Source organism: Solea solea, chromosome 7 (assembly GCF_958295425.1).
Source record: "Solea solea chromosome 7, fSolSol10.1, whole genome shotgun sequence".
Lineage (NCBI taxonomy): Eukaryota > Metazoa > Chordata > Actinopteri > Pleuronectiformes > Soleidae > Solea > Solea solea.
Genome location: NC_081140.1, coordinates 15,638,452 through 15,652,703, shown reverse-complemented (window position 1 = coordinate 15,652,703; position 14,252 = coordinate 15,638,452). Strand labels below are relative to the sequence as shown.

Sequence of the window (14,252 nt, the reverse complement as noted above, 5' to 3'; positions counted from 1 at the left end):
AGCACAGAGACGTCGTTAACCTGAAGAAATGCACCTGATTGGATGTGACCAAGCCGTGCCTGCACTTGAAATGTAAAAATGAGACGCAGTGACAGAAAAGAGTGTATATCACATTGTTTGGCAATGATGATGAATGTAGAGTAGGAGGAACACGAGTGCACTTTCACCAGAGTAGCGAGTTGAAGTGCCCTCATCACAGAATGGAAAGAAAAGAGGAAAAAAAAACTTCACTCTTCACCACCATAGCCACATGCTCCTCATAAGTGCCACTCAGTCTGTGAGGAGCAATATGTGCAACAAACCCATTGTCCCCCCGACACCTCTTAATATTTGTCTGTATTCTCATGCAAATATATATATATATATATATATATATATATATATATATACATTTATATACACATATACACATATACATATGTAGAAAGCCGTCATACATACAACTCACTGTCGCTCGAGAGTATCCTTGAAGTGTTATGACAGCACCCACTTTAAGAAAGTTTAATCAGACATTACAGTCCGTAAATGTGAGATAACCTGTCTTTTCCTCACAGAGGTAATAGATATCTGTCTGTCAGAGTGCGAGTAGAACAGTTATTCATTTCTGCAGCAAGTGGTGCTTGTTCTGTGAGTAGGTCTTTTCCACTGAATGACCACTGACAAAATGCTGATTGTCTGTATATGGCTGACAGACAGGTTATATATATGTATACATATATACGTTACTGTAATTGAGTAGGTTTTTTTCGTGTACTTTTCAAAGTCAGTCAGTCAGTCATCATCTACCGCTTTATCCTCCGCCAGAGGGTCGCAGGGGGTGCTGTGCCAATCTCAGCTACATCGGGCGATAGGCGGGGTACACCCTGGACAGTTCGCCAGTCCATCGCAGGGCCACACACAGATAGAGACAAACAACCATTCACTCTCACACTCACTCCTATGGTCAATTTGGAGTGTCCAATTTACCTAATCCCCACATTGCATGTTTTTGGACTGTGGGAGGAAGCCGGAGAACCCGGAGAGAACCCACGCACACACGGGGAGAACATGCAAACTCCATGCAGAAAGGCCCTTGTTCCAACCGGGGCTCGAACCCGTGTCTTCTCCACTACACTACCGTGTGGCCCTACTTTTCAAAGTCATTTTTAAAATTTGTAATTAAAAGAACGGTACCTAATACATTCGGCAGGGAATGATGAGGACAGGCGACACAAGAACCTTGTTAAAAAGTAAGTTTTAAGCGAAGTTTTTAGTGCTTTTACTTGTACTTCAGTAAAAAATGTTATCAAAATAGTGGTACTTTTACTTGAGTATGTAGTATATATATATATACACACACATGAAAACAAAAAAAGTAAAACTTCCAAGACGAAGACATATTGTTCAAAGTTTGTATTATATGATACAAAGGATAGGGTCATCCTTCAACTTGTCTAAACATATTTGACAACTACGTTAAGTTCAGGTTACACATGTGTATAATAAACCATCATAACTACAGTATGTTTCATATTGTATCTAAATGATTCTACTTCATAGAAACATGCAACACCACCGTGACAACCGGGAGCCAACGACTGAACTACACTAACTCTTCAAAATCCATCTCAGTCTCATTTCTGACAACAATGTGGAAAATACTACATCGTTGAGTGGAGCAGGGTTTTCACCTTTCAGGAGCATCTACTGAGGCCAATGCTTTGTAAATACATCAGCTGCCAGTAGCTGCATCTTCCATGACCGTTACAAGCTGTCATGCGGGAAAATAAACAACAAGTTCATTTAAACCCACAATGTCTCCTTTAATCACATGCTGTATACTTTCTTGTTTGTGGTTCAAATTTCGAGCGGTAATTAGGGTGGATTCGCTGTCGCCAGATCAATACTTTCAGTTTTTACCACAGGCCGTGAATTTTAAGGGGGAATGCATTTGTGAATACAAATGGGTTTCGACTCCATTGATGTCGGCACTTTAGTAATTACCAGCACAGAGGAAGTATTTTGTCACAATAAAGTGCTCAACCACTGAAAAGGGAGTGCAAGTCCAGTCAGACCAACTGAGTGAAACAAATATGCAAATGTTACTTCAGTTTAATTGGAGGCAGTTTCATTTTAAAATATAAACTCCAGTTTGTTTAAAAAAAAAATAATAATACAATTAAGAAAACAAAGAATGACATAAACCAAATTTTTATCTTATTCCCTTGTGGCAAAAATCCTGCTTCACGTTGAAAGAAGCAATTCGTGGTGAGAAGAACACGTTTTTAAGTTTGTCACTTAACATGTTTGTGTGGAACAATGAGGAATTCAAGCTTAACTCCAATTTTATCTGCAAAGACTTTGCCCTTTTTGATCGACGCGAAACTGAGTTGAGCAGGTTTCAATATGAAAGAGTCCAACTTTTTAGATAAAAGATAAAAGGGGCCTGGTCACAGCAGCAGTAAGTGACGGCAATGATTGGAGGGAAGTTTTGAAGAACTCAGTGTAGCGGTGAGAGATAGGATCTAATAGCTATGAGACTGCGGAGTGCAGAGTGCCGTGTAAGTCTAGACAGCCGTTTCCTGAGCTCAAACCACGCTTTGCAATTCACGTCTCCTTCAAGTTGACAATGTCATTCTCCCTCTCCCTTCTGTCCTAATTCCTCGTCCGCCTCTGTGGTCAGAGGATACTGACCCTCTCAGTGAGACCTTGCACATCTGCATCCTCCCCGAGCTCTTCATCGTCAGAGCCCGGTGCAGGAGGAGGGGGCACGAGGTGAGCGGGGTACGGCAGAGTGTGTTCGTGGGCAAACATCTGCCAGCGGCTGTCATCGCTCTCGTGGGTGATGTAGCGCTCGCCAAGTTTAGTCTCCAGTTCCCGCAGGTCGAGCCACGTCTGATAGTCCTGAGAAATGAGACCCACAAATAAACCCGCAGATGAGATTTTAGATTCAGTTTTAGGAGCTCTGAAGTTGAATCAAATGTGGTTATGGCGCAGCATCCATTCATTTTGAGTGAGTGAGTGAGTGAGTGTGTGCATGTTGTATGGTTAGGATGAGGTTAAACCTGTAGTGGTTATGGTTAAAGCTAGTGAGTGAGTTTCTGGCATGGAAACACGAAAGAAGCAAGAGAAAGCTAAAGGAGGGAGAATCTGTAACTGATATCTAAAACAACTTTTTTTTTCTTATTTGTTGAAATCTTCTTCCAGTCCTGAGAAACATAAATAAACAAAACACATAAAATCTAAACCGTGATAAACACTTACTCACTGACCTGCTTCACACAGAAAATATTACTTCAAACTAAAGTGAGCAAGTTGTCTTCATATAACTTGGTAAACGTGTTTTGAATGAACTTATTAATAAGGTGTTACCGATTTAACCATCATGTTCCAAGTTTGTCAACCACTTTCTTTTTAACGCTGTACCCGTGTGGACCTCTGCTTCCTCTAGAATATCATCAAATAAACGACTAACACAACAGCAAACCGCAGGCCCACTGTGCATTATCAGAATGTTTCATAAACTTTCCTAAAAGTATTAAACAGTGCATGTTTGAGTGTAGAAGTATCAATTTGCTTTGGAGAATATACCTGTAAATAAACATGGCTGAGACTCTTGTCCACGCTGTAACGTTTCCTCATCTTAACTTGAAGCAGATTGTTGATCAAGTCAGTTGCTGGAAACACAAAAGTATAAAGATGAAGACAAAACAGCACAAAGTCATTATTGGTTGCATTGTGAATGACACACTGCTCCTGCATATTTAGTGCTAGAGATACAATGCAACACCATAATGATGTCGATCCATGTTTCTCAAACTTCTCAAATAAAATGAAAGTCATGACAAGAGCAAATTTTTGCATAACTTAAAGCCATTATCTGTAACACCCGACATCTTTTTAGGGCCATATGTAAAAAAAAAAAAATTGAAAGAATGATTAAAGTCAAAATTCTGACTCTTTCTTTAATCTCAGAATTCATACTGTATACCATAATACTCACACACATTTCCAAGAGATGTTTAGTTAATTCATTAAAACGAACAAAAACTAAAACAAATGAATACACATAAACTAAAACGTTAGGAACAGTTTGCAAATTTGTTTGACCCCCCCACAAACCCTCCAACGATCAATCTGTTATTGTAAGATCTAAAAATATTTTTATATTTTATTATTATATTTGATTACCATCACTAGAGATCTGTTTCCAGGGGTTGGGTGGGTACATGAAGGCTGCATTGTGGATCTGGTCTTTGATATCTTCATCCTCATTAAAGGGGAATGTCCCACTCAGGCTGACGTACATAATGACGCCGACTGACCACATGTCCAGTGAGCGGTTATAGCCCTGGTTCAGCAGAACCTCCGGGGCCAGGTATGCGGGGGTGCCAACGACCGATCGACGGAAAGACTTCTCGCCGATGATGCGGGCAAATCCAAAGTCGCACAACTTCACCTGAGAGAGAGAGAAACCGTGTGGTACCAGACGGGGAGTTAGGGAAGGGGTTAAAGAAAGTGCTGATATGACAGAATGATGGAAAGGTATTTGATCATTGTAAATACAATGTGAGCTACCATGAGTGATGATTAGGGGTTTGCAGAGGTGGAAAGTAATGAATTACATTTCCTTGCATTACTGTAATTGGGCAGGTTTGATGATGAGGACAGGTGAACAGGCGTTAATTAAGGTCCCTGGGAGAGTGACATCTGTGACCTTTGACCCATTTTGACTGATACATTATGTGTTTACATATTTTATTTTGTCAGCACTTTAATTTGTAAAGGTTTGCCTTTAACAATGAATGCGAGATTTGTGTCCCCTTGTCCTTTTTTGCACGACACAAGAAATAACCTTGTTGAAAAAGTAACTAAGTAACTTTTAGCCTGAGTACATTTTAAACAAGCTACTTTTTTCTTTTTACTTTAACTTGATTACATTTTTAGACCAGTATTTTTACTTGTACTTAGGTAAAATTACATCAAAATAGTGGTACTTTAACTTGAGTAGAGTATTTCAGTACTCTTTCCACCTCTGCAGGTTCACACTTCAAGTGTTAAAGTGGTAAAAAAAAAGGAGGGTTTAGGTGTATGTCCTACCCAATCCTCCTAAAAGACTCATATATTCATATTTTAATAATATGACCATTTACATAGCAAATGTAGGGGATTAAAAACCCAAATAATGCCCTGTTTCCATCTACAGTTAAAATAGAAGATGTTTCTATTTCAGAAAATACGGATAAATAAAAGAACACTCTGGATTTGAATGAGTAGTTTGACTATTTGACTGAAACCTGGTGCTTATAAAGAGTAGTAAAGAGGAGAATAGGCTCCAGTGTGTGACGTGTATGTGTGTATGATGTATATATAATTCATATAATGTGAATATGCATTATATTACCTGTGGGAAGGGATCAGCGGAGGCAAGCAGCACATTCTCTGGTTTTAGGTCACAGTGAACGATGTTTTTAAAGTGCAGGTGTCTGAGAGCCGCAAGAATCTGCACAACCACGAAAACAGGATATGAATTAGCAAGGCGTAACCCACCGTGATGCACTTTGTGTTGCACTTAATGTGCATCACAACACTCACACAGACCAGGTAGACCACATGCAGCGTAACAAGTGTCTGTCACGCATGCAGCAAAGATGAAAACAACGATACCGTGTCACAGCATATGTACTCCACATATGTAATCCTCTCTGCACAGTGACACATACACACCTGTGTAATGAGGAACTTGGTGAGCCTCTCAGGCAGTCTGCCTTTCTCACTGGAGAGGATCATCTCCAGCATGTCACCATGTAGCTTCTCCATCACCACAAACACTTTCTCTGGAGTCTCAAACATGCACTCCAGGTTCACAATGCCCAGGTGACGTAAACTCTGGAGGGATAAAAGAGAAGGGTCAAATAAAGAAAAAAGAAAAAGTGGACAGAGGGGATTTCGAAAAATGGGGGGAGAGCAACAACAAAGACATTTGTGGTGAAATGTAAGTGAAGAGGACAGGGTTAGAAATGAAAGAGCAGAGTAGAAGAGCGACAGTGGTGAGAGACGACACAGCCACAGCAACAGACAATGTCAGCAGATGACAAACCACAACAGGTAGTGCGTGACATACAGAGAGGGAACCAAAACCAACGGAGTTTCATTACATTTTTGAAGTCTGATTGTGTTACAGTCTGAGTGTGCCAGTGCCTTTGTGTCTAATACAAATAAATAAGCACAGCAAACAGACAGAGAACTGCACCTCTCACGCCATCTGCTGGTGTGCGATTAATAAAAGGTTAATAAAAGAAGCTGAATAGAATATTTCTGATTATTTATTGATTTATTTATCTATTTATCATCAGAGAAAATGAAGAACGGTTGTGTTTTGTAACATGACAATAACGCTTTTATATTAGACAGGGAGTGGGTTACAGATGGGGCAGGTTTCTACTCTTTAACCGAATAAATGATGAATACAGTTTAAAGTGTCTAAAGTTTAGAGCCTTTATTTTATGAAACCATGTTACTTGGTTGTTTATGTAGATTATAGTTCTGGCTATTCAAGTACAAAAAGGGATATGAGTTGGAACTTCCTCTTTGGGTCAACTGTTGCTCAGTGGTTTGTCAAAAATGTCATGGTGGAATTTTTACACATTCATAACGGCCTCCTAGCAGTTATGCTTGACATCTGAATAAAAAAAAATAAAACTGAGTTTCCTACCAGTCATGACCAGGAATCAACTGCAATTTTAACTCATAAATGAATATGTAGGAAATGAAGAGAAGATCCAAAGGTTTCATTACGGTACTCAAACGTTCTGCTTGTTGTCTGTTATCCGCTATGTTGGGGGAGGGGGGGGTGTATTATTATGTGTGTTTACCTGTAGTATGGCCACCTCATTCCTCAACTGGCTCTCCTGCTTGGTGGGAAAGCGAAGCTTGTCAATGACTTTGACCGCTACGTCCCTCCCGGTCTTCCTGTGCTTCCCTGGTGAAGGAAAAAAGTGCGGGGGAACATCTTTGGTTGTGACCTGAACCTTTTTACTTCAACATTATTTGCTGTTAAAATACAACAATAAAATAAAAACAAAATCTACATACCTCCATACACGACACCGAATTGCCCAGATCCCAGCACTTCATCAGCAAAGATCTGGTACACTGTGCCAATATCCTGTAGGATTGTCATTCATTTAATCAAAGCATGTACAGTGTATTATTATTCATTTAAACATTCAGATAAAAACACATTTAATATCATACCACATTCTCTTGGATTTGACTGTTGGAAACGGATATGCTGATGGAGGCTTGTCCTGGAAAACACAACGTTGTGACTTTTGATGAGTGTATTTAATTTGTATCGCACATGTACTTTGCAGCAGTCACTCACAAAGCCAGGAATGTCCTGGCCTAGTTTAAAATCAGAAACATTTCTGCAGCTCGAAACTGAATCACGGCTATGATCAACACACAAAACTAAAGGATGTTTCCATACTTGTTATTGCATAATCAGGCAGAAAATAACCTGCAAACTGTGAGTCATAACTTGGCATATGATGATATGATGATAATAGAGTTTCTATATAATTTTATGACCTCTCATGCCCCACCTGCAGTACTTTCATTACCCACCAGGAGCCCCCCCCCCAGCACACACTTCAGTCAGTGATCTACAGTACTGTGCAAAAGTTTCAGGCACCACCAGTTCTGTTGTTTCTTCTGTCTGTCAAATTCTGTGATCATTGTAATTTAGAATGAAGTGATGCGACTTAAAGCTGGTCTTATATAATAGCGAGCTGTCAATGAGTTTAACTAATGCAACATGTGTATGTAATGCTCAAGCATGTCTTGATGTTTTTTTACTGCAGATATTTCCTTAAATGAAATAGTAGGACAAACACAGGATTTACCAGTAACATTAATTAAGATTCCACACAGAGCTGTGTTAATGTTCAAGTGTAAGGGTAGATCATGCTAAATACTTGACACCTGTAGAGGATGTTTTTTTGTTTTTTTTCAGATTTTCTTTTGTTTTGTTTTTTTTTTAAAAAAAACAACAAAAACACTAGATACATATTTTCTGGGTGTGTTCCAGTAAAGTGAAATAGAAATAATTATCCTCTATTGTCGTTATAGCATTGCAAAAACAACAAAGGCCTAAGAATTCTGCCCAGTACTGTATATCAAAAAGGGGGGACCTTTGCTCAAACTCATCTCTTAACATAGAAAACCTCTGAACTTCATCAGGGCAAAGAAATGCCACATTTTGTTCTGTAAGTTAGCTGCTGTTGGCCATCGGTCACCTGAATGGTGCTTCAAATTATACATAATTATAATTTCTATGTGCTCTCATCTTACTGTGAGTTGTGTTGCCCTCTGCTGGTGGTGCATCCTGAAAGATAACAGGCATGAGAGCCTGGCGAATGGCGCTCTCCCACGCTTTGGCCACCTCTCGTCCAATACCGCTATTGGGCGCCACTTGGCTTGGAGAAGGAGGGGTCTCGGGAAGAGTCTCGGGGTTGCTGGGGGACAGAGAGGGAAGGGCGTTGGGGTCCTCCCCTACGAAGTAGCACATGGTTCCTGTGATGAGCTCGAAGCAGTGGGGGTTTGTGCCTGTTGGGACGAGGGTGAAGTTGCCAGCAGGACGCACCTCCAGTATCTCAGACAGAGGGATTTCCTGCAAGAGCGTGAACATGTCATGAGGTAGTAAAAGTAGGTTTTACTCTGCACATAAATGACTTTTCATGGAGTCAAATATTCTTACCTTGTAGTATTTGTTGGAGGTGTTGTTCTGGAAAAGGATGACGCACTTACAGTCCAGACGCCAGTAGTGCCTCTTTCTCTGTTGAAGGTTGGAGTAGGGTGAGTAAGGTGGGATACGTTTCAGGAAAACAAAAAACACAAGACAGGATACTGGAGAGTGGGACAGAACGAGGACAGAGGGGGTGAGGGAGTGAGCAACAATGTGAGTACAGTTTTGTTTGTCAACATACTAGAGGCTTTTCAAGGACTGGAGGTGATAATCCAGAGGAAGAGAAGAGTGGCCGGTGAGAAGAAGGACGAGCAGGACAATGAGCTGTAAGACGAGAAGGTGAAGACAAAGAGAAAGAGACAAAAAGTGAAAGAAAGTAAAGGAGTGCTAGTGTGAGAGTGCTGGAAAAAGACAACAGAGGCAGAAAAGGTTTTCTATGAGGTCAATTACAGAAACAGAAATAAAAGGCAGGAAATTGGCTTTTTAGCTTGAATTTGTCGCACATTTACTAAGTGTGAGTAAACCTCATCATCAGCCTTCACATACTTGTGTGTGTGTGTGTGCGTGTGTGTATGTATACATATCTATATATATATATATATCTATATACTGTACATATACATATATATATATACATATACACATATACATATATACACATATATACACACACATATATATATATATATATACATATACATACATATATATATATATACATACATATACATATATATATACACACACACACATATATATATATATACACACATACACACACACACATATACATATATATATACACACATATATATAAATATATATATATATATACACTCACACAAGCTCAGAAAATGAGCAGGAAGCAACAGAGGCCATAAAGGCAGACACTAAACGATCAAGGTAGGAAGATCTCCTGGGCAGAAAGAAGACTGATGACTAAGTGGGTCTTTTATTCCTTTAGAGTGGGTGGAAAGTAAACAAAACAAACTCTCTGCGATAAATCACAGAGAAAGAGAAAGTTGGGAAAAAAGAGTCAATGCAATGCATGTTTTTACCAGTGTGTCCTTATTGCTGTAGTGAACCATCCATCCTTCTTTGATAGCCGTACTGGATCTGCGGGTTGTCTGTCTCACTGACTGCACCACCCTCATCAATGGGATGTAAACGCTAAGAGAGGCAAAATGTGTACTTTGAGTTTGTGACATTCCTGTGATGCTCTTTTGGGGAGGGGGGGGGTTGTTTTGTGCTAAACATTGCTCACACCTCTGATCTCCGCTGGCTCCGTCCTGGTTGTTTTCAGGAGCGAATGACCCCGGGATGCTGCAGGCCTCATCTGAGTCGTCCATTGAAGACTTGTCCGAGTTCTCGTACTCACAGGTGTAGTCCATGGGCACTTCAGGGTCAGTACTGGGACTCAACATGTCTGGGGCAAAGAGAAAAGGAAAAATGTAAACTTCTAACTAGCACAACTAGAAAAGTACAGCTCGACATGCATCTCGCAGATCGCAGATAACACTTACCACAGTTACTTCTGTTTTCTGAGAAAATAAAAAATGATTGCCAGTAAGTTTCAGTCTTGTTAGATGTGTTATATTATATATGGCAATCAAAGTAACCTAGTTCTGACAACGTTATCATGCAGATGAGAAATGAACACTTGCATGCAGACTCAAAGGTCCAGTGTGAATCATTAGGGAGGGTTTGTTTGTTTTTTTTGGAAGAAATTGTGTATGCTTTAAATTAAAAATAGTTGGATTTTTGTAGGCCTATGGAAATGAATGTTTACTATGCAGATAAAGATGAATGACATCCACTCTGGTATGCAAAGGCCACCGTAGTTCCCTGATGTGCTTGAAAAAAAAAAAGGTGAGGTGAGTGGAGGAGGATCCCTACATCTGCAGTCTCACCATTGGATGTCACTAATTCTTTCACACGGGGCCTTTAAAAGAGTTAGAGGAGAAAAAAATTAGAGAGTGGGTGATAAAGATTCTGCTTTCCTCACCTCCAATTGTCTCCCCAAGGCAGTCATTTGGAACCTTGTACGCGCAGCGTTTATGGCAGTTGAACTTGCAGTCTAAGGGGAAGAAAGCACAACGCTTCACTCAGATCAGATTCCATGTGATCTGACGAGATTTAGCCAATATTCTAAATCACACCGGACGTGCTGACAGGAGCCTGTCTCTTCCTCTTTGCTCACCTTTGCACTGTAAGCCCTGCCTAAACAGCCCTCGAAGCAGCCTCTTGCAATACTGGCACACGGTCGGCCGCGTGTACGAGTGGACAGCAAACGTGTGGGGCACTTTCACCTTCGTCATCAGGATCTTGTCCAGGTGAACAGGTCGGCCCGTGTAGAAGCGCCGTGCTTCACTAGGGGTTCGTGGCTAACAGAATGGAGAAGACATGAACATGAAACAGACGATGTGTGAGTAAAAGAAATCGGGACACTTTTCTGACTTTGATGACCAAGTGTTTAGCTATTTAAGTACATAGTATATTTATACATTTCCTGCCCCTTAAATCTACATGACATGCTATCAGAACAGTAAGATGAAATCTAAACAAAGAAGTTGAGTGTGAAAAGCAAAACAATCACCTGTAATAAACTACAAGGCCATGAGGAATTGCATTTTCATCACTGGGAGCAACACCTTTCATACTGTTGAATAATTTTCACAATGCCATTTTTGATACATTCCTAACATAAAACATTGAGTCTCTTTGAAGTTGTTTTTTTCTATCTAGGTAAATGGCTTCCAAGCAGTTTTGTAATGAAAGCAAATTAATGTGCAAATCAGTTGCAAATGGTTGTTGCCTTGAAAATGGTAAAATGTTGGTTGCTGTTTCCTAAAACACAACATTTTGCAGTCTGAAAATGTCTTGTTTTTTTCCACATTCTATATATATTCATTGCATCTGGTTTCTTTGGTATAGAGTAGCAAAGGAAAACAAAACAATATCTAATTTCAGAACGTTAAAAATCACTTATTATTAATAAAAAAACAACCATACCAAAATGATCTCTATCTCTATTTATACTGAATGCAATGTAGACATAATGGTAGTTTTGGGTTTAGTTTTTGACACAGGCATCTAATTGGAAGCCTGTGAATGATCCTGCAGATCCAAGGCTTTGTGTCTTGGTTTTAAAGATTTGTGTCATTCAGTGTAAACTGACTTTCCAGTCTGTGACAGCAACAGGAAAATCACTGACAGTTTCATGTGGTCAGATAAATGTTAGAAGATAGAAATTGATATGAGCACAGAGTGCATGGATCCACCAGTACCATTTGTGTGTGTGAGCGGATGAGAGGTGCATCCTCGATGGAGTAGGTGGAGGTCGTCCCTACGCTGTACACCGACTCAGTGGTGGAGAGACGCAGGGACTGGCTGCTGCTCAGGGACGTGGTGGAGAGGCGCCGCTTACGAGCTCCACTGCAGTTGTTTGGGATGCTGAATGCACAGCGTTTGTGGTAGTTTAGTCCACATCCTGCAGGGGGCAGCATGATTCAAACAACCAGCAGAGGAGAGGCAGAGATGGAGCACATTTATTAAAGTGAAACAATTCATTTCTCAGACAAGTGTTGTGCGTCACAACAATGCATCTTTACTTATTCACACTTTCTCTCCCTGTTTTTCTCACCGTCGCACTTGAGCCCTTGTCTGACAAGTCCGAACAACATCTCCCCACAGTGATCACAGAAGGCCGGGGCCCGGTATGAATGCACGTTGAGTGCATGGGGCCGAATCTGGAAATCTTCAGAAGTGGCTGCCGCTTAAAGAGATAACAGAGACAGACTGTGGTCTTACTGGGTTTCACGATTCAGTGACATGCTGATAAATGTGCAGAAACATTTGATTAGATGGACAAGAAGGAAACAGGATGGAAAATAGTGAACTGATAAGGCCTGTGGAAGAGTTAGGAGTGTAAGGAAAGAGAGCTCAGAAAAGAAAGCAAGGAAGGTCATTTACCATAGATTTTAATAAGTTTATCTATGCAAATGAGAAGAGAAGAGAAGAGAAGAGAAGAGAAGAGAAGAGAAGAGAAGAGAAGAGAAGAGAAGAGAAGAGAAGAGAAGAGAAGAGAAGAGGAGAGAAGAGGAGAGGAGAGAAGAGGAGAAGAGAGGAGATGGTTTCTTACCAGAGAGCACCACCTCCACCAGATCTCCCTCCTGAATATCGCTGGCAGCTTTAACCAGTTGCAGGATGTTGTTGGTGGACGTGTCATGCTTGAACAGTAAAATCTTGTCATAAATCCCATAGAAGCCACACTCTGGGAACTGGAAGAAAACATGACAGAAATGTAGATTAGGATATTACTTATATAAGGAGTTGTAGAAGGGCTTTATGCTTTAAACGCTGTAATTCAAATACAAACAAAAGTGACACAAAACCAAGCAATCTGACCCCTTTAAAAAAAAAATATATATATATATATATATATATATATAGATTGTATCTATTTTTGTATGTACGGTATGTTTATTAAATGCTAGTTTCATCTACACTTAAAAATTGCCCTTGAAGAACTAAATATGTGCAGAGGGACATACACAGTATCTATATACTATACCTGTTATATTAAAATGTGTAAATGTATAAAGTGTGAGTTCAACTACAAATAAACAACATACTCATCTGTCTTTACTTTTAACAGGTTGGTCTTTTATAATTTGGTACCAAACACTGTTTAACTTGTTCCAGAACTAGACCTTCATTCGGACACATTTTGTCAGAAGTTGGACAGCGTGTGGGATCTTCTGTTTGTTATTTTGAATTCCACCAGTGCTGTCCTACACACCTGCCTTTTGAAATAGATGTGAGAAGTAAGGTCTTGTACAAATAGTGTTCCATCTTTTCATTAACACTGACAAACGGACACAGTGTATATTCACGTTGCCACTGTTACTGCTACTCAACGCAGTGCCGTGAGCATGTGAGCACGACACAGGAATGTCTCTGTGTTCTCAAGTAAATCACATTAGTGTTTGTCCTAAACTCATCTTATGATGCCCTTCTTTTCAAAGCACCTGAAATCTAGAAGTAAACATATACACACGCGAAACTACAGATATACAAGAGACACTAGCCTCATTTCACACATCAAGCAACTTGGTCAATGTGGAAAGCAACACAAAGGAGGGAAACATTATCCTATCTTCCTGATGGCCATATACAAGACACGCACGCACGCACACACGCACACACGCACACACACAAACAGGTGTTTCAATGTAGCTCTTCTTCCAGAAAGATATGAGATGAGAGTGTCAGTCAGAAGTCAGCAGAGCAAAGGGAAACCCTGCTCTCTTGAATAGTTAATACTGTCTGGTACACTTCAGTGGCCACGGGACACCTCAGATACACGGCTTTAAAATTAATTTCTTTCTGTGAGAACACATGAGACATACTAACAAGACCAGTGGGGGTTAGGAGGAAAGGAATACAGACACACTCCCCATCTCTTTTGTTGTTGTTTTCCTGGGATACATTATATGCCCACGCACAGCAACTTATCGGAAGA

The 14,252-nt window shown here is 40.2% G+C and overlaps 1 protein-coding gene across 2 annotated transcripts in view; it reads right to left on the bottom strand.

Annotated features, from left to right (window-relative positions):
- Positions 1-1,377: 1,377 nt before the first annotated feature.
- The window catches only part of prkd2 (protein kinase D2), a 30,821-nt gene continuing 17,946 nt past the window's right edge, over positions 1,378-14,252 (bottom strand). Inside the window, exons 2-19 of one of the 2 annotated variants that reach the window (XM_058634337.1) lie at positions 12,870-13,008; positions 12,372-12,503; positions 12,016-12,218; positions 10,929-11,112; positions 10,734-10,805; positions 10,252-10,269; positions 9,995-10,154; positions 9,787-9,898; positions 8,741-8,818; positions 8,335-8,653; positions 7,237-7,289; positions 7,075-7,147; positions 6,855-6,961; positions 5,707-5,868; positions 5,384-5,482; positions 4,171-4,438; positions 3,571-3,656; positions 1,378-2,883 (exon numbers count right to left, since the gene is read on the bottom strand). In XM_058634337.1, the coding sequence (XP_058490320.1) occupies positions 2,659-2,883; positions 3,571-3,656; positions 4,171-4,438; positions 5,384-5,482; positions 5,707-5,868; positions 6,855-6,961; positions 7,075-7,147; positions 7,237-7,289; positions 8,335-8,653; positions 8,741-8,818; positions 9,787-9,898; positions 9,995-10,154; positions 10,252-10,269; positions 10,734-10,805; positions 10,929-11,112; positions 12,016-12,218; positions 12,372-12,503; positions 12,870-13,008 (2,490 nt within the window). In that variant the 3' untranslated portion in view covers positions 1,378-2,658. The remainder of the gene's footprint in view (positions 2,884-3,570; positions 3,657-4,170; positions 4,439-5,383; positions 5,483-5,706; positions 5,869-6,854; positions 6,962-7,074; positions 7,148-7,236; positions 7,290-8,334; positions 8,654-8,740; positions 8,819-9,786; positions 9,899-9,994; positions 10,155-10,251; positions 10,270-10,733; positions 10,806-10,928; positions 11,113-12,015; positions 12,219-12,371; positions 12,504-12,869; positions 13,009-14,252) is intronic. The other variant, XM_058634338.1, reaches the window with a different exon arrangement.